This window comes from Girardinichthys multiradiatus, chromosome 1 (assembly GCF_021462225.1).
Source record: "Girardinichthys multiradiatus isolate DD_20200921_A chromosome 1, DD_fGirMul_XY1, whole genome shotgun sequence".
In the NCBI taxonomy this organism is placed as follows: Eukaryota; Metazoa; Chordata; class Actinopteri; order Cyprinodontiformes; family Goodeidae; genus Girardinichthys; species Girardinichthys multiradiatus.
Window position 1 is genome coordinate 41,039,343 of NC_061794.1, and position 27,034 is coordinate 41,066,376.

Sequence of the window (27,034 nt, forward strand, 5' to 3'; positions counted from 1 at the left end):
TTGCTGTCATGTCTCTCACATTTTGGAACAATCTTCTAGTTAAGACAAAAAAAACACAATTCAGTTTTAGCTCCATATTTTAATCAGTCCCACAAAAGATCCATCTGGTTGCTGGTTTCTCAACTGTGACAGGGACCAGCTGTGATGAGGAAACTTTCCCCCAATGTAATTTATTTTAACTATCCCTGTTCCATTTATTTCTTGCATTTTCAGGGTATCCTTACCGCATTTATGCAAATATCGGCTCACAAGGTTCTAGATTGCCCCTTTAAGTCCATCAGCTTGCTTTGCTGTCATGTTGGTGCCTCAGGCATCAAACAAAGACTCGCTCTGTAGAATAGCACTATTCTACAGAGCGAGTCTTTGTCTTTTCCCCAACTATAGGAGCAGGATGACCCACTTTACCACTAGCCACCTTTTTCCCTTGAGAAGAGGAATAAGACATATCAGAAAACGAGAATTTCAAGGCATGAGAAGTGAGAATAGAGGTAGGAAGGTGTGGTAAAAAAACCAGAACTGGTTATCTGTAAGTACATTTGTGTTTCGGGTTCAGACCGAAGTTAAACATGGTATTGTAATCAGTAAATAGTAGGTTACAATGCTGGTCAAGCTCTGGGCCAAAGAGGTAAACTGGTAAAAACTGAAAAGAGGAGGCTTTCCAACACCCTAGAGTAATTGTGTTGGAAAGGAAGCACTAGCTGTTAAACTACTAATTCAGGATGAGCAGAGTGGATTCCATCCTGGCTGTAGGACAGAGGACCAGATCTTTCCTCTGCTGACCCTGAGGATCCCGACCTGACACTCTGGTCTCCATGACTAAATCTCTAGATCCAGTCAGTGACCACCACGCACAGGACCGAATAAGGTGCAGTCCATACAGTCCAACTTGTATTAGGAAGTCGCCGATAATGCAGACAGAGCTCTTGCTTTGGTTATTCAAAGGGCTGCATAGTCCTTAGAACCAACCCTGTAGTTTCACTTCACCCCCCACAAAATGCCTCTAGGGACCATGGTCCTTAGCCTTCGCTAGATCCACAGAATACACTTAGACTGAACAACCAAAGTCATCTTTTGATGTGGTTTTGTTGCCATCTTCAAGTGTTCACTTTCAGCATGCATTGGAACGGCTTGCAGCTTAGTGTGAAGCAGCCAAGGTGTGAGTCAGCTCCTCGTAACCTCAATTCAATTAAATTCAAAGATACTTTATTGATCCCCGAGGGGAAATTAGAATTCCAGTACAACACATCCAAACAGACATCATGACACAAGACAAGGGGGGGACGGGTCACCGAGGCTTTGCTGCCCACTCACAGGCGCTGCCCTGACCTGAGGCCATGCTTCTCAACAAAATTGGACTGTTCCCTCGTAATGTGGAGAATTTCCAATATTTTGGTGTTTTCTTCACACATGACGGGAGGATATAATGGGAGATAAACTGATTGGAGCCTTTTCTGCTGTAACGCAGCACTGCTCCAATCAGTGGTGTAGAACAAAGACCTGAGCCAAAAAGTAAAGCTCTAATTTTATTGGTCTATGTACATTCCGACTCACACCTGTGGACACAACTGGCCCTTTCAGCAGGATTATGGCACAAAACATAACCAAATCAAGGCTTCTTCTATGGCCCTGCAGCCCCCCAATGTGAATCCTCTAAAAAAAAAATTAAGGACCACAATGGCCAGAACAGGTCAAACCAAATTTGAACTATTTTCAAATCATATATTAAACCATGCCTGAAAGACAGGAAAATGGACATCATTTCAGCTTTCTGAATCAAACACAGGAGGAATGTGCTGTATTTAATAACTACTCAAATCAGCTGATCACACATAAAATCAGCTGTCATTTGTGCGCCGCGGATTCAGGGGCATACTTCTCGCGGTTGACCCAATGCAGGCAGTCGATTACGGGCAGCTGCTCCCTGCTTGCTCCCTCCTGCACACGGCCCTTAAGCGAACACACTAAGTGTACACACTACTGACAGCAGAGATACCAATAATTGTGTCACTTTTGGGTTACATTATTAAACAATTATTGTTTAATGATGGAATATTTCCACTAAATAATTGTTATCAAATTAAAAGTTGTATTTTTCTAATTGTCTGTCTGAGATTACACTGCTGCGATATAAAATGAATTTATTTTAGGGATTTTAACACATCTTTACTAGGGGTGCCAACTCATGTGTGCTTTATTAATATCAGAGTAAATGTAACATGAAAGGACTTTTTATTTGAATGAAAGATCAATTCCAACTCTGATCTAAAGAAGAAAGAATCAACCAGGAAATGCAATAAATCTGAGAGTCTTGCTGAACAATAAATCATCATTGATTCACATAATCACATTAATCCACGTTTTAATCCACAAATAATTATGTGAGAAGGATTAAATCCTTTACCAGGTTGGTAATTAACAGGAAGCCTAATGAAGGAATGCAAAATGAGGGAGTTGAGTTTGAGTGCTAATCTGTTCTGTTCACTCCAGAAGCTCTCACATAAAACATACACGTAGCCCCTGTAAAAGCCCATTAGCAGAAAGCTGAGAGATGGAGGCCACAATAAGGAAGTGCAGTGAGATGGATCAAGTTGTAATTACACCGTTCTAATGAGCCGCAATATGAAAAGCAGCCATGGTTGAGGAGCCATAACGTTGTCCAGCACAGACGCAAAACAGTACAATCAAGAAACAACACAAGAAGAATTAGAAAAAATAACTCTGAGCCTGGCGTTTTAAGCTTTACATAAAGATCTGTTTGTGATGTTTTCATAAAGTTGTGAAATCTCATTGTCTCCAGCTGGGCTCTAATGTGACAAAACGTCTACACTTGTGTTTGATCTGAATGCTGTGCATCATAAATCACATCAAAGATTTCAACCAACTCGCCTATAATATGGGTTTGGATTTATCGTTAAAAAACACAACCAAAAAATGTGTGAAAAAATAAAAAAGAGCGAACCAGCAGGGAAAAAATGGCTTTAAAGGATTAATATGAAAATTCAAATGGCTACTTAAAAATATTAAACTTAAAGGGTCACAAATCAACACAGACAGAGATCAGTGAAAGAACACTAAGTTAAAAAACTGAAACCTAAATCAACATTGATTTATAAGGGTTGATCCTGTCATTACCGGTCCCGATGTTGACAGCCAGCATGGGCCTATCCTAAAATGATCACAAAGAGCCTGATATTAATTACTTTGTGAGGTCTAATAAACACACGTCAAAAAACAGGTTCTATTTGCAAGGCGTGTATTTTGGTTATAACATAAGTGTTGTTTTTTTTCAAAATTACTCTGCAAAATTATCAGATTATATCAAAGAAAATATTAAATTATATTAATTCTCTGTAAAGAACTTTATAAGTTGAGAAATTTATATCAATAACTCTTTTTGACTGTATTTTGTCCTGGCACTTAATCATTACCTGACTACATTTGGTACACTGTAGTCTATATGTTAAAGAAAAAAAAAATATATCAAATTTTCAGATTAATGTCTTTAAAACACATACAGATGTAATGGAAATCCTTGTTAAAGCAATTTTAAAGAAAAGTTAACAGCCTTAATCACTTTACCTCCAAATTGGCCTTGCATGCAAGAAAACTGCTGCTAATAATATTGTCCCTGGAATAATATTTTTCCAGATTATTCTGAAGTTCGGAGTGATGGGACACGTCTTAGAGAATAGGGTTTCAGTTTGTTAAAAGCTGTACGGAGAGCAACAGCTTAGCAGGCAAGTATCAGTAAATCAAAAAAATGGCAGGAAAGAATCCACTTTTGTCTAAGGAAAACATCAACGACAGTCCTAAATTGTGCAGAACGTACAAGGGTTGACAGCACAGGAATGGTGCAAAGTCCTTGTGATTGTTAGGGACAGCTGGAACTGTTTTTGTCTGGAGAGGGAAATGTGAGAGCTACTCTAGGTACTGCGTGGTGCCAGCAATGAACAATCTTGATGCAGTACATGTGTAGGGATGCCTCTTAGAGTTACTCATAGTTCTGTCTATAATATGGTGTCCCATCATGGTGTATTTCAGCATGATGGAGGAGTGAAAACAATGTGGCCCATAGATCATAATAAAAAACAACTGGGCCTGTAGAATGAATAATTTGTTGACCTTAAGTCCATTTGGTGGTCAGAAAACAACTCCAAGTACTAATGGGACAAGAAGAATCATCATCAGTCAAAATCAGGCCCAAAAGTTGTTTTCCACCATGCCAGATTGTCCTGAAAAAGAAGTGTCAATAGTGTAAATACTGGCCTGTTGCCTAATCTTAAGGTATGAAACAATTAAAATCTTTAATAAGTTAAGTAAGCCATAGAAATCAAACATCTGTGTCACAGCAAAACATAAATACCTTCATAAAAAACAATAAACAATAGTTAGCCTAATAATAACACAGTTACAGATACACAAGGTAATTATTACATGCAAACCAGCACAAAAATAGCACAATTTTGTTAAATGTGAAAATAAGATTGAAGTTGAATGTGTGTTTTATTTGTTGGTCACATTTCTGTACAAACAGGCAGATAAAATACATCAGTAGAAATTAACCCTGCAAGGATGGAAAAAACTGCAAATTAGCTAATAAAAGAATAGAGTCCAAGCTTCAGCGGATCCTGATCAACAACATAAGGTTGCACTTGAGTGAGCTATCATCTGAAAGCCAAGACCCTGCATACCTGCAGATGTACAAAAAGAACCCCAGCAAAAATCAGCTCACACAAAACTATAATCTACTGTGGACCCAGTTCTTCCTACAGTTTACAAAGAATAGCCAACATGTAAGCCAGTTACTAACTGCTGGTGACACAGTGATCTATTGGGTTTTGTTCTCTAAAATCCCTGAAGTTTTAGGGAGGTCTTCTATCAACACCCCAGCACCCATCCAATAGCATCGACAGCAAGTCAGCAATTCACTGCATAATACAAGTAGAAGTTAAATAAGGTAGAAAATTAAGGGAAAAGGCATAAAAGCATCACATCCTGCATGAAGCTGTGAGTTTGTCTGTTCTTATTTTTTATTCCTAGGAAGCAAAACGGTCCATTTCTGGAAAGGTAATACAAAGGAATGTTTTTTACATGGCATAGCTGTGGTATTTTATGTTGTATAGTGCTATTTGCAGTATAAGTGTTTAGTGTCAATATTAGGTATATTGCTATGCTTGTTACATATTAATAATGCTGAACGCCATTCCCCTCAGTAGAGGAGAGTATAAAAACATCAGTCTAATCTGGTCCTTATGTTTTCTGCCTTATTGATGAATACTATTGCAATTAAAATAAAATAAAAATAATATTTATAAGAATCCACAGGGAACAGCCATAACGTCCGAGTGACCACCTCTTTACAGGCTCCATGGGATGAATGTGTGGTTCAGTATCAGAAAAACACACTAAAGAAATGAGAAAAAACATCCAAACAGCTCCCCACAACCATGGCAAAAACTCGTCTCCCTTTGGAAGCTGATGGGCCCGGAGAGACATGAAGCTGTAATATGCACCATCAGGGCTTGTCGTTTATTGGTGGGAAAGAATGTCTATTATGTAAATGTTTGCGACAGTATTGATGCCATGCCATCTGTTTTACTCGCCAGCTGCACCTATATCGCACGCTGAACCTCTGACACTGAAGAAAACGTGAGTAGAACAGTTATGACATCTTTACATTTTTATAATAGGAGGATGAAAATTATGAAAAACGCAACTGATGTTTTGATATTTTCAAAGAGATTGTGGTAACATCTCTTAACCCCATTCACATCACAGCTAGAGTGCACCGTGATATTTAAAATCAGCCAAAACATGGATGGTGTTCTGGGTGGTACCAAGAAAATAGGCCCCTCTTCAAAACCCACGATGCCCCATCATGGGAGTTCCCATACTGTTTTGAGCAAAGACTTAACTTCCTTGAAAGATCCTAGTGGGTTATTTAGCAGCATTCTTGGGGGTCCCGTGCAGGACCCTGGTAGCAAGGTTGGTAACTAAACCATGATGTCTAGTCAGTGAGCAGTGGGGTGGATTGATCTTCAGATAAACTGAAGCAGAACCGGTCGTGCTGGCCTCATGCCAAGGCTAATGTCACCATGCCAACACTGGGTTGGTGGGAATGGGAGACTCATGTTTTTCATGAGTTTGCTAAAGTTATTATATAACTTTAAAAAAGCAATTTCAGCCTTCCGGCCTTGCAGTAAATAAATGAAAATAGCTGAGTTTGGATTTTGTGATTTTCATGATTCATTCCAGCTTCAGTTGCTAAGAGAGGGCAGTGACAGGTTCAAATTATTGTCCAGGGTGGCATGCTTAGTGGTGCAAAGCACTGTGTAAAATAACCCTTTCATTATACCAATAAGAAGATAAAAATGCTGAATGTCCTCCACATAAAGGCTGAAACTGACAGTGTTGGTGCAGAGAACTCCTAAAAACATTGGAAAACATATAAATGAAATGGTGTCAAATTTAGTTTCATACTAAACCTTTTTCAAATATTCTGCAATCTACTACATTTAAACCCTCATGAAGGTCATGACAGAACAGGGCAGTCTTAATCTGGCTTAAGGGAAGGCAATAAGAGTAAATTCCCTTCCCTAATAGTACTTGTATGTCATCATGTCTGCCAAATACCAAGTCAATCTTTCCTATGTACCCTTTATGCCTAACCTTTTGATGCACTTTCACATATGGGGCTATCTTTTTGTGCTGTAAAGAGGAAAAGCAGTGAAGGGGTTAGGAGCTTAGCTAGCAATATTTTACTGTCACAGCATTCATTATAATGTCTAGTTTCCATTGGATTACAATGTGAAGCTTCACAACCAGGTTTACACCCCATTTATCACCAAATGAGTCTGTGTCTCGTTACGTTAAAGGAATGGCCTACATGATGTACCAGCTTCTTGAAAGAAGGCCATATTTTTGTAAGGGACACTTTTAACGAGTATCCCTTATCTTTAAAGTATAACTTCAAAAGTTAGGTTTAAGGGCTGGGAGTTAAGCAAATAAATAGCAGACAAGGTAAAATTCACAAATTCGGATTGAGTCATTTAACACTGCTCATGCTTTCACTAAAAAGAAAATGTTCCCTCATGAAACATCTTCAAGAAGTGAGGAAATGTCATGTGTTTATGCTAGGATTGAACATGGTTTATAACACATAACATATAAGACTATTCCAATGGTTATTGTAACTATAACACATTTTAACAGAATCATTTATGAGTTGTTTTTTTTGCTGGCCAAACCCTTTAAACACTTATTTCATAGACCCAGATAACCTTACCACTAACATTGCCCCACAGCATCAGTGAATGAATTACAACACTCCTAGCTCATGCAAAGTCTAGAGGCAGGGCTATGTAAAAACAGGGATTCACTTCCTCTCCATCCACTCAATGCATTTACATCTCAGTCTTTTCTAACATGTCAATCTAGGGCTCCACGATATTAGGAAAGCATGGGAGATGCAGTAATATCGGTGAATGTTATGCAATAACCACATGACTTGCGCTGAATAAACAGATGACAGAAGTGTTCAGGTCTTGATGATTTAGGCTCATAGCAAACAAAGACCCCAGATAAAGAGTAGTCGATCCAGCTACTTGGAAAAAATTAAAAATACATATATTTTGTTCCATCTCAATACCAAGTTTTTTTGCTTCTGGCTGATGCCTGTGGTTTTGGTATTGAAACAACTTGTTGTTTCTTAATGACTTGATGATCTTTCTACATTTTTACCTTCCAAAATGTATTATGCTGGATTAAATGCTGGATTAAATAAGTTTCAAAGAACAAAATATAGGCATGGAGAACTTAAATGCATGGTAATTAAATTATTAGCAAACATATTTTGCAGTTTAAGGAGTTCTTTGCAACATGCATGATACAGGCACTGTTATTGTGAAAAATATATGACTGCAATATACTATTTAGCCCTATGCCAAACCCTCATTAACCAGTAAGGAAAGCCTTCTGCTTTCATGGGTGAGACCAGTCTGCCAGGGTCTCATCACTGACTGCCAGTGCCCTGGGCGGGTAAAGCTTGTCTTGTTTTCTGGCCTTGGCACACTGCTCCAACCCTGCTTGGCATGGACTTCACAAGCTAACCTTGTAAACACTGCATTCCTCTGCTCTCTGTCCCTGTGTACAGTTTGTTTCAATGCCTCTCATGAATGAACTTTGCATTCAGTTTATATTTATTCTGTCTGTATAAACTTTTACAAAATAAATGTTACCTTTTTTTTTTTTCTATCCAAATCATTCTGTCCCTCTGTGAAAAAGCAATTACCTCCTAACCTAAACTAGTTGTGCCACCCTAAGCAGCAACAACTGACATTGAGAGTTTGTGATAACTGGCAATAAGTCTTTAACATCACCCCTGAGAAGTGTTTTGTCACCTTCTCCATTACAGAAATGTTTGAAATTATTCACACTGGAGGGTTTTGAGTATGAATGCCATGTTTAAGGTCATACTACAGTATCTGAAATGGATTCAAGTCCAGACTTTCGCTAGGCCAATCAAAATTCATTTTGATTTTTTTTTCTCCAAAGGTATCCTTGCTACTTTTTCTTGTCCTGCTACATAACTGAAGTGTGTTTGGGCTTAAGGTTCTGTACTGATGGTTGGACATTCTCTTGTAGGATTGGCAAATCGTTCATGTCTTAAGAAAGGAAAGCAGCCCCTAACCTTTACACCACCACCACTATGTTTGATTGTCAGTAAGATGGTCTGTTTCTGAAATGCGGAGTTAGTTTTAGGTCAGATGTAACATCAATCACACTTTCCAAAAGATCCACTTTTGTCTGGTCAGTGCACAGAATATTTTCCCTTAATTCTTAGGGATTCTCAAGATGTTTTTTAGGAAACGGTCAGCAGTGGTTTTGGAGTAGGAACTTATCCATGGATGCCATTTTTCACCCGTCTCTTTCTTATTGTTAAATCTTAATCACTGACTTTAACTGAGGCAAGTGAGGTCTACAGAGCTTTAGATGTTGTTCTGGGTTGTTTTGTGACATCCTGACTGAGTCATTGGTGTGTCTCTTAAGAGTAATTTTGGTTCAATGGCCTCTCCTGGAGAGTTTCACTACTGCTGCATGTTTTTTCCAATTGTTAAGTTAGGTTAAACTGGCTCTCACTTTGGCTCTCTTTCATCCCACAGCCTTAGAAATGGCTTTGTAACCTTTTCCAGGTTGATAGATGTCATTGACATGTTTTTCTACATGTTTTAGATTATGTGTTGCTTTTTGTGATCTTTCAGCTGTCACAGAGTTTCTATTTAAGCTATTTGTCATGCCTGCAGGTAAAGTTGTGATCAGGCCTGGGTTTGGCTTGTGGAACTGAGCTCAGCTTTCTAAAAAATGTAGTTTAATTATTATTTCGTGGTTTAGCAATGGGGGCAAATACTATTTTCACAGAGGGCCGAACCAGTTTAGATAATTTTTTTCCCTTAATGAATAAAATCATTATTATAAAGGAGGCAACACTACTGCATATGTGACATGAAAGGTGATAAAAGTTTTGAAATGATTTATCATGGTCTCATTCTTTCTCTTTTACATCGCCAAAACCTGGCTTGTATGGCTTAGGGCACTGTTGATGTATTTGTGTAGTTTAAACTCATCTAAGCCAACAAAATTCTTAGGAACGCAAGACTGAACATTTAATCAAGTGGTGCACAGGGCTGACCTCACAATTCTGATGCTTGGTCAACCATTTTCAAAATAATAGCCCTCTGTAACAAGTTTTTTTTATTGACTAGCAGCATAACAACCAGTCTGTAAAAGTCCCACTGTTGCAGTTGCTGGATCCAGCAGAACAGTGAGAGAGTATCACCTCCAGTTGTACATTAACTATGGCCCCATGAAGCTTCTGTTGCTCACAGGTCAGGAAGATTAGTCACAGCTGTAAACATGACTGCCCGTGTCAATCTTTCCATTCAATCAACCACATATGGAACCACAAGGAAAGAGAAAGAAGGCTGGCAGAAAGATAACCATAAATAATAACTCACTGAAATAAAAAAGTAGGCTGAAAATTAGGCTGGTTTCCCCTGAGTCTTTAACACAGTAGATTTGAGTTGCAGGAAGGAAATTGTTTTCGCAGCAAAACGTGTCACAAATAAATGAGACAAGTCATAATCCAGACAGAAAACCTGAAGAGGATGTTAGAAACTGCATGGTAAAGAAAATTGGTCACAAATAATAATAAAGAAAGACAAAGGTGGCATCTGATCTGACAAATTGAAAGCTTCTGAAGTATGTTTTTGTCTTGTTATATTGGTTAACTTCGGCTGCTACAACTGGCAAATAAATCTGACTTCGATGTCAAAGAACTATAAGATTAGCCTGTATGTTTGGACTCAGGCACTGCATGTCGACCGTCAGGTTTGTTTCCATGTGAGATATTTATTGAACAATCACTATGAGGAGTCTCGGAGGTCATACAGTTGGGTGTTAATAATTAACTCTCTGAGGGCGTATGGTCCTGTGCCTTCAGCAGACATATATATTTATTACATTAGGCAGAAGAGCACCGAGGAGATCCATTATTCATCCTGAAGACAAGTTCAGAGGCTCAAGGTTGAAAGTCAAGTCCCTCAGGGCTATATGTGTGCATAGCAGAGAGCTTTTAACCCAAGAATTCCCAACACATTTTGTGTGGGTGACCGAGGTGGAATCTGCTGCAGAAAACTAAATCATGTGTGAACAGATTACCTTCAGTTCTTTATCTCTGCAGTGGGAATTTGATGACATGAGCAATGTGTTGATTTTTGTTGACGGACCGCTCAGCAAATTCACTTGACAATTTCATTTCAGCAAACATGTCAGAGAGATGGACTGCGGCGGTCAATTATGGCAACTGTATAATTCTCTGGTCACTCTGGGGAGAAGTTTCTCTCTTGTTTCTATCTATATCTAGTGTTGCACTGGTTCACCCTCATCAATAACTAGCTCTAAGTGATTCATGTTCATTCATGTTCATAGTTCAGTACTTTATTACTTTTTATTAGTTCTCACTCATTCATCAATCTTTTTATGAAATAAATTATTTAATAATACAAAGACCAGGACTTCATGTGTCAATTAGCAATTGATTATGTCATGACCTTGCATTTGCAACCTGGCCTTTGCAAGCTTATTTACAGCATTCTTGTGTTTAAAGTTCACCCTACTAGTGGACAACATTAGCTTTACCACTTCACTGTTGTCTCTACAGAGCCAACAGTTTGGCGACAGTTTACGTTCCACCTTCCGCTGTTGCCGACACAGCATGTGATGCCATCAGCTCAGTTGTTGCTAAGCTACAGACACAAAACCCCAATGCTTTTGTGGCAATTTCTGGTGATTTTAACCATGCTTCCCTCTCTGCTACACTTCCAACGTTTCAACAGTTTGTCAGCTGCTCTACCAGAGAAAACAAAACGTTGGATTTGTTTTATGCAAATGTCAAGGACTCATACATCTCTACAGCAAGACCTCCTCTAGGCAAATCAGATCACAATCTTGTTTTTCTCTGCTCGAAATATAAGCCCCTTGATCAGAGGCAACCTGTAATAAAGAGGACTGTCAGAAAATGGTCACAGGAAGCTGAAGAAGCTCTGCAAGGTTGCTGTGAGGCTACAGACTGGGATGCACTGTGCCAGCCACATGGAGAGGACATCAATGCCATGACTGAGTGTGTAACCGACTATATAAACTTCTGTGTGGATAACATCATCCCCACCAGAACCGTGAGATGCTTCCCCAATAACAAACCTTGGATCACCAGTGACCTGAAGGACCTGCTTAACAAGAAAAAAAGAGCCTTCATAGAGGGAGACAGAGAATTACTGAGGAGTTTACAGAAGCAACTTAAAGTCAAAATAAGAGACAGCAAGGAGGTGTACAAGAAGAAGCTGGAGAGCAAGCTCCAGCAAAACAATATCAGAGATGTGTGGACAGGGATGAAGATCACAGGCTTCAAGCAGAAGGATGATCAGACCGATGGAGGTCTGGACAGAGCCAATGAACTGAACACATTCTTCAATAGGTTCAGTTCAGAAACAAGCTTCGCATCCTCCTCTCCTGCTCACAGCCAAACAGACATCCCACCCTCCTTTGACCCACAGGACCCAAAGCTGTCCAGTAACACCTCACATTTGTTATCTTCCACCTCAGCCCTAGACCCTTCTGCTTCTACATGTTTGCCTTCAACCATATCAGAAGAAGAAGATGTTGATACTTCCTTTGCTTCCCCCTTCCACCTGTGTGTCTCAAGAAGTCAGGTGAAGAGACAACTGGAGAGACTGAATAGGAATAAGGCTGCAGGTCCAGATCATGTCAGCCCTAGAGTCCTGAAGGCCTTTGCAGAGCAGCTCTGTGGGATTCTGCAGCACCTCTTCAACCTTAGCCTGGCCCAGAAGAAGGTTCCGGTGTTGTGGAAGACCTCCTGTCTTGTTCCGGTACCAAAGAAAACTCACCCATCAGTCCTCAATGACTATAGACCTGTTGCCCTGACATCCCACATCATGAAGGTCCTAGAGAGACTCCTGTTGGCCCACCTGAGTAAGCAAACAGTAAACCATCAGGACCCCATTTCAGTTTGCTTATCGCTTTGGAGTTGGAGTTGAAGATGCCATCATACACTTGCTTCAACAAACTCACTGTCATCTGGACAAAGCCAGTAGCACTGTGAGGATCATGTTCTTTGATTTCTCCAGTGCATTTAATACAATCCAACCTGATTTGCTTTGTCAGAAACTACCGGAGGACTCAAGGGAAAGGCCTCAACAATCTCCTGGATCAAAGGCTACTTGACAAACAGACCACAGTTTGTGAGACCGAAGGGTTGTGAGTCTAATCAGGTAGTCAGCAGCACAGGAGCACCACAGGGGACTGTACTCTCACCATTCCTTTTCACTCTGTACACCTCAGACTTCCAGTACAAGACAGACTCCTGTCATCTACAGAAATACTCAGATGATTCTGCAGTCGTGGGGTGGATCAGAGATGGACCAGAAGCTGAGTACAGGAAGGTGGTGGACCGCTTTGTGGCATGGTGTGGAAACAATCATCTCATTTTGAACGTCACTAAAACAACGGAGATGATTGTAGATTTTAAGAAAAACAGGAATAAGTCAAAAACTATTTCTATCATGGGAGAAGAAGTGGAGGTGGTGGAGGAGTATAAATACCTCGGTGTTCACCTGGACAACAGACTAGAGTGGAGATGCAACTGTGAAGCCATCTACAAGAAGGGACAGAGCAGACTGTACTTCTTGAGGAAGCTTAGGTCCTTTGGTGTTTGCAGCAAGATGCTGCATATCTTCTATAAGTCTGTTGTGGAGAGTGTGATCTCTTCTGCCATCATCTGCTGGGGAAGCAGCATCAGAGCCAGGGACTTAAAAAAGCTCAACAAGCTGATAAAAAAGGCTGCCTCTGTTCTGGGGACTCCTCTGGAACCTCTGGAGATCATTGTGGAAAGACGGATTCTTCATAACATGAAGAACATTATGGAGAACCCTGAGCATCCTCTTCATGAGACTGTCCTACAACAACAGAGTGTCTTCAGTCAGAGGCTTCTTCAGATCTGCTGTAAGACGGAGCGCTACAGGAGATCCTTCCTGCCCACAGCCATCAGCATCTACAACGGCTCTTTGAGGAAACCTTCATAATATGAGCTATAACAACATTTAATTTCCCTTTGGGATTAATAAAGTATTTTTGAATTGAATTGAATTGAACATGTTCAGGGCTGCTGAACCCACCCACTGTTCAACAACAGTTGGCTTTGGCTGAGAGAAGGCTAAATGTACCTGAAACAGTAATCAGAGGGGCCTGGGATAAAGAGTAGTTTAATGGTTAATCCATTAAAGATTTGCATTAGCAATAAATCTTTATTTACGAATTTGTTATTATTTGGTTATCATGAAAATAAAAGACAATTTGCACATCAGGCTGTGTTCCCCTAAAATTATCTTCCTCCAATCCAAGCTAGGCTCATCTTAAACGTTAAAAACAATAAAACCAAGAATGTTAGCCACTAATTGTATAATCAACATGGTTAATGGAGACAGCGACGAACACTCCGATTCTTCACCACTTGCATTTGCATTTTGGGCGTTCATGGGGAACATCTGCCACATGCTCCTTTATACATGTACAGCATTGTTTCATACACACCTTTGGGTCTCACGCTGAAGGCTAATAATTGAACATAATCTAGCATAATTATTTCAAAGTCATGTATAAAGGATGGGGTACATGACTCCAGCACATAATTTCCACCAGCAGGACGCTGCTACTAGTAATTTTGGTTCAATTTGTTATGTCTCATAAGAGCCAAATTGCCAAAATCAAATTGGGTTAAGAAGAAATGATTGGGGAGCTGCCCGATCCATCTGTCAATCTCCCGCTCCATTCTTCCCTCACTCGTGAACAAGACCCCGAGATACTTAAACTCCTCCACTTGAGGCAGGAACTCCCCTCCAACCTGAAGAGGACAAGCCACTCTTTTCCGGTCGAGGACCATTGCCTCGGACTTGGAGGAGCTGATCTTCATCCCAGCCGCTTCACACTCGGCTGCGAACCGCCGCAGCGCATGCCCTAGGTCTTGGCTAGAGGGGGCCAGCAGGACCACGTCATCTGCAAAAAGAAGAGACGAAATCCACTGGTCCCCAAACCAGACCCTCTCCGGCCCTTGGCTGCATCTAGAAATCCTGTCCATAAAAGTTATGAACAGGACCGGTGACAAAGGGCAGCCCTGCCGGAGTCCAACATGCACCAGACGGATTGGTGCAGCTGCCGCAGTAATGGGGGCGCTGTGCCGGTCCGTTGTGGTGAAGAGAGAGCTGAGCCGAAAAGCGAAGCTCTCGATTTACTGGTCGGTCTACGTTCCCACCCTCACCTATGACAATGAACTTTGGGTCATGACCGAAAGAACGAGATCCCGGATACAATTGGCTGAAATGAGCTTCCTCCGTAGGGTGTCTGGGCACTCCCTTAGAGATAGGGTGAGGAGCTCGGCCATCCGGGAGGGGCTCGGAGTAGAGCCGCTGCTCCTCCACATCGAGAGGAGCCATTTGAGGTGGCTCGGGCATCTATACCGGATGCCTTCTGCACGCCTTCCTCGGGAGGTGTTCCAGGCACGTCCCACCAAGTGGAGGCCCAGAGACGGCCCAGGACACGCTGGAGGGACTATGTCTCTCGGCTGGCCTGGGAACGCCTTGGGCTCCACCCGGAGGAGCTGGAAGAGGTGTCTGGGGAGAGGGACGTTTGCGTGTCTCTGCTGAATCTGCTGCCCCCGCGACCCGGTCCCAGATAAGCGGAAGACGACGAGTACGAGTACAAGAAATGATTAGGTGCAACATGAGAGTTCAAGTCAGTGTCTGCAGAAAACAGCAGTACTCAAAATCAACACCGACCCAGTCCGCATGTTGCCCAGTGTATGTTTTAACGTCCAAAACCAAGCTAAACAAACTTCGACTCTACCAAAATAAAATGAGTAAAAGTGTAAAACTAGCAACATTTTTATTTTTCTTGTTTTTTTTGTTTCTCATAGAAAGTACTCCTGGCTTAGTGCTTGTGTGCGTAGCAGTATCTGTCCTGGACGGAACCATTAACTGGGCTGTTGCTGTTCTTAACTCTCTGCTCTTTGCTTTACTCTCCCCAATAGAAAGTATTCCTTGCCTAGCGCTACTGTGTTTTCTTCATCTGCCTCCCTGTCCTTCCAACCCCACACAGTGGTGGAAGATTGCTGCGCCCATTGAGCCTGGTTCTGCTGTTTCTTCCCTCTTAAAGGAGAACAGAAATCCTCCACGTCTCACAAGCTTGCTCAGGATGAGCTGCAAAGCCACTGACTCAATGCAATCGGCTGGGCTTCCTTAGATAACCTAACCAATTAGTTTTATATAATTAATTGGATCTGACTGAATTGTGTTTGGATTGAATTGGACAGTAAATGGATCTGTATAGGAAAATATGATTGGATCGTGTTAGAATGAATTGGTGTCTATATAAATCAATATGAACTGGTCTTGTAAAGTGCCTTGAGATGACATTTTGTTTTAAAATGAGCTTATCTTGTATTTGAATCAAACTAAACTGAAAATTAAACTCTTTGCAGGAAAGTCCTTGGGGCAGTAATGTGGAAGTTGCTCCATGTAAACATGATGTAAATATCTGGCAAATGCATACTTACTGTTTTCTAATTACCCTTATCTATTCCTATTGATGTTGTGGAGTACTTTGAAGAACATACCATCATATGTCCCACTTTCCAGTAAGATCCCACTTTCTTCCAGCTCCCGAAACTCCTCCACGCTGATGAAGTTGTAGTCCACTCCAGGTACTTCCCCCTCCCTGGGCTGCCGAGTGGTACCTGCCAACAATGGGAAAGCGTAAGACAAAAGAAATATCCAACCACTAACTGCCGGGGTCTGGGGGAGAGGGGTATGGAAGCAGTACTGTATGCAACATGCCCACAGGGATGTGATTCAGCACTCGGGAGGGTCTGTGTCTACATCATGAATAGGCATCAGAGCTGGGACCGCAAAGCGATGAATTCATTATTCAAACATGAATCAGAGAGGGAGAAAAATAGCCTCCACGCAGCAGCGCAGCTGTCAGAAACCAAAGGAAGTGTAACTGATGATAATGAACAGGGTCTTAATTACTCACACCAACTTACGCTTTGCCCAGTAGTACAACCACAATTCTTTAAGGAAGCTAAGGCAACAGTTACAGTATAAGCAGGGAATTCTGAGAATCACAAGGAAAGGTTTTCTCTTTAACTGCATAATTGATGAATAACAGCAAATATTTGTAAAAAAAACAACAAATACAATTCTTTTACAATTTTCTGTTTGCTACATGTGTTCAGTGAGAATCTATGCACAATGTAAATAGTCATAAAAATAAACAAAACCATTGAATGAGAGAGTGTTTCTAAAACCTTTGACCAGTAGTGTGTGTGTGTGTGTGTGTGTATATATATATATATATATATATATATAAAAATAAACAAAACCATTGAATGAGAGAGTGTTTCTAAAACCTTTGACCAGTAGTGTGTGTGTGTGTATATATATATATATATATATATATATATATATATATATATACACACACACACACACATCTAATCTCTGAGTGTATGCTTGGTACTTCTTAGCCCCTAAAAAGGATTCAGAGGTTTCCCAAATGATCTCCACAAACTAAATGACCAGAGTTGGCTTTCACTAACCTACAGATTAAAGCCTAATCTGAGAGCATGAAAAATGTCCACAGTTAGTGGTGGTGGAAATTGTGTTTTATCAAGTCCCAAGTCAGCTTAAACGTCCACCAGGAAATTTTATAGGACCTCATCTGATGACAATGAATGATACCTGCTTTAATGACCTTAATGTCACTGTGGTTTAAAGGCCGAACGCACATAAAAAATCCAAGGAGCATTACAGGTCCTTCTCAAAAAATTAGCATATTGTGATAAAGTTAATTATTTTCCATAATGTCATGATGAAAATTTAACATTCATATATTTTAGATTCATTGCACACTAACTGAAATATTTCAGGTCTTTTATTGTCTTAATACGGATGATTTTGGCATACAGCTCATGAAAACCCAAAATTCCTATCTCACAAAATTAGCATATTTCATCCGACCAATAAAAGAAAAGTGTTTTTAATACAAACAACGTCAACCTTCAAATAATCATGTACAGTTATGCACTCAATACTTGGTCGGGAATCCTTTGGCAGAAATGACTGCTTCAATGCGGCGTGGCATGGAGGCAATCAGCCTGTGGCACTGCTGAGGTCTTATGGAGGCCCAGGATGCTTCGATGGTGGCCTTTAGCTCATCCAGAGTGTTGGGTCTTGAGTCTCTCAATGTTCTCTTCACAATATCCCACAGATTCTCTATGGGGTTCAGGTCAGGAGAGTTGGCAGGCCAATTGAGCACAGTGATACCATGGTCAGTAAACCATTTACCAGTGGTTTTGGCACTGTGAGCAGGTGCCAGGTCGTGCTGAAAAACGAAATCTTCATCTCCATAAAGCTTTTCAGCAGATGGAAGCATGAAGTGCTCCAAAATCTACTGATAGCTAGCTGCATTGACCCTGCCCTTGATAAAACACAGTGGACCAACACCAGCAGCTGACACGGCACCCCAGACCATCACTGACTGTGGGTACTTGACACTGGACTTCTGGCATTTTGGCATTTCCTTCTCCCCAGTCTTCCTCCAGACTCTGGCACCTTGATTTCCGAATGACATGCAGAATTTGCTTTCATCCGAAAAAAGTACTTTGGACCACTGAGCAACAGTCCAGTGCTGCTTCTCTGTAGCCCAGGTCAGGCGCTTCTGCCGCTGTTTCTGGTTCAAAAGTGGCTTGACCTGGGGAATGCAGCACCTGTAGCCCATTTTCTGCACACACCTGTGCACGGTGGCTCTGGATGTTTCTACTCCAGACTCAGTCCACTGCTTCCGCAGGTCCCCCAAGGTCTGGAATCGGCCCTTCTCCACAATCGTCCTCAGGGTCCGGTCACCTCTTCTCGTTGTGCAGCGTTTTCTGCCACACTTTTTCCTTCCCACAGACTTCCCACTGAGGTGCCTTGATACAGCACTCTGGGAACAGCCTATTCGTTCAGAAATTTCTTTCTGTGTCTTACCCTCTTGCTTGAGGGTGTCAATAGTGGCTTTCTGGACAGCAGTCAGGTCGGCAGTCTTACCCATGATTGGGGTTTTGAGTGAGGAACCAGGCTGGGAGTTTTAAAGGCCTCAGGAATCTTTTGCAGGTGTTTAGAGTTAACTCGTTGATTCAGATGATTAGGTTCATAGCTCGTTTAGAGACCCTTTTAATAGTATGCAAATTTTGTGAGATAGGAATTTTGGGTTTTCATGAGCTGTATGCCACAATCATCTGTATTAAGACAATAAAAGACCTGAAATATTTCAGTTAGTGTGCAATGAATCTAAAATATATGAATGTTAAATTTTCATCATGACATTATGGAAAATAATGAACTTTATCACAATATGCTAATTTTTTGAGAAGGACCTGTATGTCTGTTGGCGGAAGTGTGTCTTTACATTTGTGGGCACGTGTCTGTGCATCAGGGTGTAGCTCCACTGCGAGTGATGAAGAGCACACAATTGTAGAGGCACATCCATGTGTAGGCAGAAAGTATTGTGAAAATAACTAGACCATTTTATAAATGGTGTTATATAAAAAGTACAATGTAACCTTAAATGACTTCTGGTATGATCTACTCTATTTAGAAAATAAATCTGGTATAATTATTAATTTAGCCATATGGAGGGGGCAGAGGGGGTTGCTGAAGGGGTGGGGGAAACACTGATGAGGATTAATATGAACACTGCCAGTGTGAAACAACAGATTAGACTTTAATCTGAAGGTTCTGAGGAAACAACTTTTGGTTGTTCCCTTCCACCAAATTCCCAAAACGACCTCCAGAATGAATTAGTGGTAATTTTGGGACATTATAAATCCTGACTTCTCTCAGGGATTACCCGGCTCTCGTTGTTGGTCTGACATAAGCAACAAATTTACTTCAGTGTTTCATGCTGGTGACTTGCCACTGAAGCCAATTTGTTTGCTCCCTTGGGCTGATGTAAAAATATTCTTGTAATTCATCAATGATGCAAATGTTTCCCTCTTGTTCTCAGAATCCCCATTACATGGAAAAAGATGAAGTATCACAAGTTCTATGTTCTATAGCTGCAAAAATGAATGTGGCAAAAAGATTACAGATGCAGGTTTCATTGGAGTTTTCAAAGTGAAGATGTACCTCGAAGTATCTCCCGAACACTCATCTTTAACTAATCCAGTTTGCATGTCCTCGCTTCTGATGTGTGACTGTATGCCTTACTGAGTGAAAATGTGTGAATATGGGAAGCAGTAAATTATAGGACTAGGAAAAAAGACTTTCGAAATGTAGTAAAAAAATCCCTCTGTTTTAAGCAATGGCCAAAAAAAACAAAAAGGAATTTATGAGTACAAACATCAGACTTGGCACTACAGAGGGGATATTGTAATGTTCATATAAAAATAAAATAATGAGCTTGCTGCACAGAAATGATACAGGTCAGATGTTGCAATTTAATGATGGCATGAAAATCAGCATTTCCTCAAAGAGGGCTGAAAAAGGTCAATTTTAAATTATAACAATCCGATATGCATACAGCCCTGGAGTGTAAAATAGCCTAACCCACATCCATTTTTTGTCTTTCAATACCTACATTTGTATAAAGAAATCACCCTGCCTGCTCTGCCTAATCAAATGTAATAAGTGAAGCAGAACTGGAGATATGGTGTTTAGTGTAGTCACGTGTTTGTCTTGTCTCGCTGGGATTGGGCCTGTTTTACCTCCACTTATCTCTTGAATCTCCCTGGGCTGCATTTATTAAAATTATGGGCCACTGTGGATGAGATGCAGTCTGTTTTTCCGTGTAGTAAGACAAAGTGATGTCACATTGAGCCTCTACACTCAAACCAAGCATCTCTTCAATCTTTTCAACAAATTGCTGCAAGTGAAATCGTGGAGCACACTTTTTCCATCTTCCATTTGTACAACTCTTCCTCCTTTTTTTGATCTTGCGATGAAACCCCTGGAGCTGATTCGCCTTTCTGTGACAGATATCATCCAAACAGAAATAAATCTGTAGGGGGTCAGGATTTAGCAAAGCCTGCAGGATTTCATGCAAACCTGGAGCCCTGGCACGGCATCGAGCCAATGTCATCTTTTGTATGAAACAAGGGTAGCACTTAACAAAACCTCACTGCATATGGTGCAGGAAAAAAGTCACGCTCGTCTCATTCTGAGACCTTATTCCACCTGCTGCAATGAGCGCAGACATCATGCTGGAGAGGCTATCCAGGTTCTTCACAGAGTCACGGTGGCCCAGAGCTCTGTGATGAGGCGCTGGCGAACGCCTGAATGATCAGAGTTGAAAGGATGCATATTCTGTGCTACTGGAGCCAGACTAACATATCTCACACTGAAAATGTTTGCTTATTTTTCTGGCTTCTACAATGACCCTGTGAAATATGTAGTAAAATGTGATATGCACTGAAAAGAGTTTGGGAAATTAGGCATACAGGTCCTTCTCAAAATATTAGCATATTGTGATAAAGTTCCTTATTTTCCATAATGTCATGATGAAAATTTAACATTCATATATTTTAGATTCATTGCACACTAACTGAAATATTTCAGGTCTTTTATTGTCTTAATACGGATGATTTTGGCATACAGCTCATGAAAACCCAAAATTCCTATCTCACAAAATTAGCATATTTCATCCGACCAATAAAAGAAAAGTGTTTTTAATACAAAAAACGTCAACCTTCAAATAATCATGTACAGTTAGGCACTCAATACTTGGTCGGGAATCCTTTTGCAGAAATGACTGCTTCAATGCGGCGTGGCATGGAGGCAATCAGCCTGTGGCACTGCTGAGGTCTTATGGAGGCCCAGGATGCTTCGATAGCGGCCTTTAGCTCATCCAGAGTGTTGGGTCTTAAGTCTCTCAACGTTCTCTTCACAATATCCCACAGATTCTCTATGGGGTTCAGGTCAGGAGAGTTGGCAGGCCAATTGAGCACAGTGATACCATGGTCAGTAAACCATTTACCAGTGGTTTTGGCACTGTGAGCAGGTGCCAGGTCGTGCTGAAAAATGAAATCTTCATCTCCATAAAGCTTTTCAGCAGATGGAAGCATGAAGTGCTCCAAAATCTCCTGATAGCTAGCTGCATTGACCCTGCCCTTGATAAAACACAGTGGACCAACACCAGCAGCTGACACGGCACCCCAGACCATCACTGACTGTGGGTACTTGACACTGGACTTCTGGCATTTTGGCATTTCCTTCTCCCCAGTCTTCCTCCAGACTGTGGCACCTTGATTTCTGAATGACATGCAGAATTTGCTTTCATCCGAAAAAAGTACTTTGGACCACTGAGCAACAATCCAGTGCTGCTTCTCTGTAGCCCAGGTCAGGCGCTTCTGCCGCTGTTTCTGGTTCAAAAGTGGCTTGACCTGGGGAATGCAGCACCTGTAGCCCATTTTCTGCACACACCTGTGCACGGTGGCTCTGGATGTTTCTACTCCAGACTCAGTCCACTGCTTCCGCAGGTCCCCCAAGGTCTGGAATCGGCCCTTCTCCACAATCGTCCTCAGGGTCCGGTCACCTCTTCTCGTTGTGCAGCGTTTTCTGCCACACTTTTTCCTTCCCACAGACTTCCCACTGAGGTGCCTTGATACAGCACTCTGGGAACAGCCTATTCGTTCAGAAATTTCTTTCTGTGTCTTACCCTCTTGCTTGAGGGTGTCAATAGTGGCCTTCTGGACAGCAGTCAGGTCGGCAGTCTTACCCATGATTGGGGTTTTGAGTGATGAACCAGGCTGGGAGTTTTAAAGGCCTCAGGAATCTTTTGCAGGTGTTTAGAGTTAACTCGTTGATTCAGATGATTAGGTTCACAGCTCGTTTAGAGACCCTTTTAATGATATGCTAATTTTGTGAGATAGGAATTTTGGGTTTTCATGAGCTGTATGCCAAAATCATCCGTATTAAGACAATAAAAGACCTGAAATATTTCAGTTAGTGTGCAATGAATCTAAAATATATGAATGTTAAATTTTCATCATGACATTATGGAAAATAATGAACTTTATCACAATATGCTAATATTTTGAGAAGGACCTGTAATATGCCTAATATACCATAATATGCCTTGGAGACACATGAAGGTGAAGTCATGTTTTTGTTGATTTGTATGTATGCTTGGACTCATTGTGACAGTAAAAAATGAAATCTCTTTGTCTTGAGCTTTCTAGGAGACACCTGAAGGTTACGAGTCGAAAGTGACAGGTTTTTGGAAACATTAATGATTTTATCCACATTGAGAAAAAGTTTCATTTTAAGAAAACTAACCTCCCTCCATGATGCTGCCACCACCATGTTTCACTGCAGATATGATGTTATTTCATTGATGTTGTTTTTGTGTATAACCAACGCCTTTTGGAATTGTGGCCAAAAGGTCAACTTTGGTGTCATCAGATACATCCAAGAGGTTCGCAGAGCTGTCTTAAGGTTTTCTTTGGAAAAAGCCATGTTAGGGTTTGAGGCTTTTCTAGTACTCAGGAGACTGTGGTCACATTACAACAAACCGGCACTTACCAGAAATTCCTTCAGCTCCGTCAGTTGCTGACCGACTTAACTATACCATGCCTATAACGTGTTTTGCCTAAGGATTCAAACAAGACATTGTCAGAAGAATCCTGAAGTGAGCTGAACTTGATTTCAGGTTTGATTCACATTAATTAATGGAAAAAGCTTGAATGCAGTTCTAAATGATACCACATTAAATGATTTGTATTCAACCCATCTTTAGTTTTCGAAAACTTAAGCTTGGCTTTTTAATAAGAGTGTGAACACGGGTATGCACACTGCCAGTCAGCTGGCTGAAAGCAGGCTCTGACACACTGTTCTTTGACAAAGATTCCCTGCATGCATGACAGAAATCAAATCTCTCCATCAACAAGACAAGAACGTCCTGCTGATTATCACCAAAGTATTTAGTACTGCACTGTTGTCTCTGGAATAACCTTCCTTTAAAGCAGACTGTCAAAAGTGAATGTTTTCCAAACGATTAGTGTTAGGAAAAATAATTAAAAAAAAACTTTCATCCTATGAGAAATGGCAAAAATGGTCGATAACTCCAATGTGCAGCCAAGACAATCACAGCTTCTCTTTTATTTAAACGTGTTGGCCTCGATGTCCATTTTAAAGTCGCTCAGGCGTGAACTCAAAATCAGCCTGTCGTGGTTATTTATTCCACTGTTTCCAAGGAGCACTGAACACACAGTCATATACGAGCGAAGACACAATAAGTAAAAGGAGCAAAGAAAATGAGCAACTTAATTCACTGTAAAATATAAAATATCAAAGCCAGGGAATTGCAACATGCACCAATACTGCAATCCTTTCTCCCTAACAGAATTAAAACATTTCAGGTTTTCTAGAAAATGTCTACTGTCTATTAAGGGTTGTCATCAGGTGTTTCTCCTCGATATCTGCTTAAAGCCAAACAGCATCTCCTTTACTAATTTATACATAATTACAGAGAAGGCAAGGGTCTGGTTCTGGCATCAAGGTTTAGTTAGGTTTTAATCAGAGTTTATTGAGAAGCCAGAGAAAGATTGTGAAACCTAAGGTTTATTGGGCTGTATTGAACAACGTGGTGTAGGACTGCCCTTCCCCACCTATTGCTGCTCATGCCAGTAGGCAGGCTGAAAGTAGGCTCCTACACTTTTCCATACCATACAAGAAAAACAAACTCAGCTGTTTGGACATATCTCTGGGTGAGAAACACAAAATATTTTAGTACTGTTGGTGGTCCAAGCCAAAATTAATTATCAATACATTTAATCAAAAATATACAAATAACTGTATGTATTGTTGTAGCAGAGGTTGCTTTTCTGTTTTAAATAAAACAATTCTGTAAAAATGCTGAAATGCTAGCAAAAAAACAAAAAGGGCTTCATGGAGCAAGCAGTGAAAAAAACAGCACATGTTGGCCTCCTTCTAGACAGGTCAAAGGCCAATAATCAAGCCCAGAGAGGAGGTGATAAAAGAGACGAAGGCTTTGGGAGATACTCACAGGGAATGGTGCGCAAGTAGAGGTTGTCCCTGATCACCTGCTGGAGCTTATGGTCCAGGGAGCCCTTCTGAAACTGCAGACTGAGGTAGTGACGCAAATCCGCGTTCAGCACCTTACCTGGAAAGAGAGACAGATACATCAGTCAACCAAGTCTCATAAAAACTCTACATGAAACTCGCTTTTTCAATCATTTTGACAGTTTAATTACTTGTAACGCCCCAATATTATTGATTTTGTTTCCTTAAGGTTGTTAGGAATAACCTTTATTAATATGACTCATAGCTGTTTTTCCCGTTTATACCATAGTAATATAAAATATAAGTTCTAATGTTTCCCTTATGTTAGAATAGGATAAGAATGCTCAGCGACACACATAACAAGGATAAATGACCCAAGGGTTGTCCTGAGGCTGGGGCACTAGGTTTGACAGTGGAGTAGCCGGTATAACTGGTTTGATTAGAAAGCTACAGCACACTTAGATTAAGGATGTACACCCGCTACTACACAACCTAACAGATAAACATCACAATGGTGACACATAGTCTACTGATAATCACTAAGGGAGGGAACATCCATTGCACTGGAGTGCCAGATATAAAACTACATGTGACCTTCTTTCGGGGCTCTTCGTCATCCTTACCCAGACGGCGACGGTCCGAGACGGGAGCCTTAGCGCTGATCTATGTAATCATTCCTCTGCCTCAATTTAGATTAAAGGAGCTAAAAGTTAGAAACTGTTTGAGAATCGTTCATTTTAAGAGTCTTTGGATAAAGTGTGTGATAGCTTCTGGGGACCAAGGACCGGAGGAGGTCCGAGGCGTCTGATCACCAACAGGGTGCGGTAGCTCGGACAAGGTAAACTAAACATGTGATCGATGATCTTGCTATGTTAAAAGGCATTTTTTCTCATTAGAGTGAACTAAGTGTAAGCTAATAGCATTAGCCCCAGATATGAAGATTATTGCTTTAACCTTGACAACCTCTATCCATGTTGAGGGTTCTACATTTAAGGGTGAAATGTTTGTAGAAAGTAGTACTTGTGTGTCTAGGAACTAGCTAACCACTTGCCTCTAATGATGTTAAAGTTAGCATTTGCTTCGCAGCATCCGATCTAAGCTAAACTGCTTTTTATTTTAGTTTGCTTAAGTTTTTTTATGAGTATAGGCTACATTTGATTATCTCTCAGTTAAAATCAAACAGCTTTAGTTAAACCTGAGCAAGTCACTATACTAAACAGAGATTCTTTAAAACGCTGCTCAGGATTGAAGAACCTCTATTCCAGTGATTCTCAAACTTTTATTAACAAGTACCACCAGAGTATTCCACGTTTGTTATGGTAGTTAGCCAATCACTGTGTATTTTACACTGGTAAATCCCACTGGTATTTGAATTTTGAACTGGACTATAAGTGACATCATTCCCAGATCCAAGTTCAAACAAAAGAGGTAACTGAAGGACAACATATGTAGTTACCAGCACTTGTTCCTGGTTAACCTGTTTTCTTTAGCTTGTACTGGGGATTTGTGATCAATGTGTTCAGTAGCCCTATATCACTGCTAATTTGTTCATATTTTACTTGCAAATAACTGTGCCAAAGTGTTTTTCTTTGTACCAATAAAAGCAACCAAAGTACCATCAGTGGTACGTCTACCATAGTTTAGGAACCATGGTTCTATTCTATTTGTGGAAACACAGAAAAGCAGTATTTTCAGTGGTCCTGTCTCATTCTTGTGAACCTATTATTATGTATCGTATTATCTAATGAGCTGGATATTGTTGCACCCCTACTTGTGTCTAATGCAAGTTGGGTTAACACCTCAGATTCCTGAGAACCTCAGCAGCTGTGCTCAAGCTGCACTTGAGAAGAAAAAGATCCTTCATTGTCCCCTGAGTGAAGTAATGTCAGCCAAATGAAGAGATGGGGGGGGGGGGGGGGGGGGGGGGGGTGGGGGGTCCCTTGTGTTTGCTGTAGTATGCCAACATGTGTGGATTTGCTGAGCATGAGAAGTCATTACTTCCTAAACAACAGCTGGAAGCACTTTCTCCTCAAAGTTGCTTTGCACAATTCACCCTACAGCTTACTGAGGCACAGACCACAGTGATCGGACCATGTCATCAAACACCACATGCCACTTAGAATGTAGTTCTATGTTTTGCAGCTGCTCTTTTAGGTTGTGCTTTCTCAAACACAGATCTCGAATATGAATCTGCAAAGCTCAAAGCTAAAGGCGTCTCTGACAGATGTATCAAAATCTTACAGATTCCCTGCAGATTGTGAAATGTTGAACATTAATACTAAGCAGCAGACAAACAGGAAATAATGACAGGCATGTAATAAGATCTTTTTAAACTACCAAAAGGAGGA

General features: G+C 40.9%; 1 protein-coding gene across 4 annotated transcripts in view; it reads right to left on the reverse strand.

The window, feature by feature from the left end:
• magi3a (membrane associated guanylate kinase, WW and PDZ domain containing 3a) overlaps window positions 1-27,034 on the reverse strand; it is a 174,362-nt gene that overhangs the window by 42,904 nt on the left and 104,424 nt on the right. For all 4 annotated transcript variants that reach the window (XM_047364985.1, XM_047364975.1, XM_047364991.1 and 1 more), the window contains exons 2-3: window positions 24,670-24,786; window positions 16,241-16,360 (exon numbers count right to left, since the gene is read on the reverse strand). In XM_047364985.1, coding sequence (XP_047220941.1) covers window positions 16,241-16,360; window positions 24,670-24,786 — 237 coding nt within the window. The remainder of the gene's footprint in view (window positions 1-16,240; window positions 16,361-24,669; window positions 24,787-27,034) is intronic.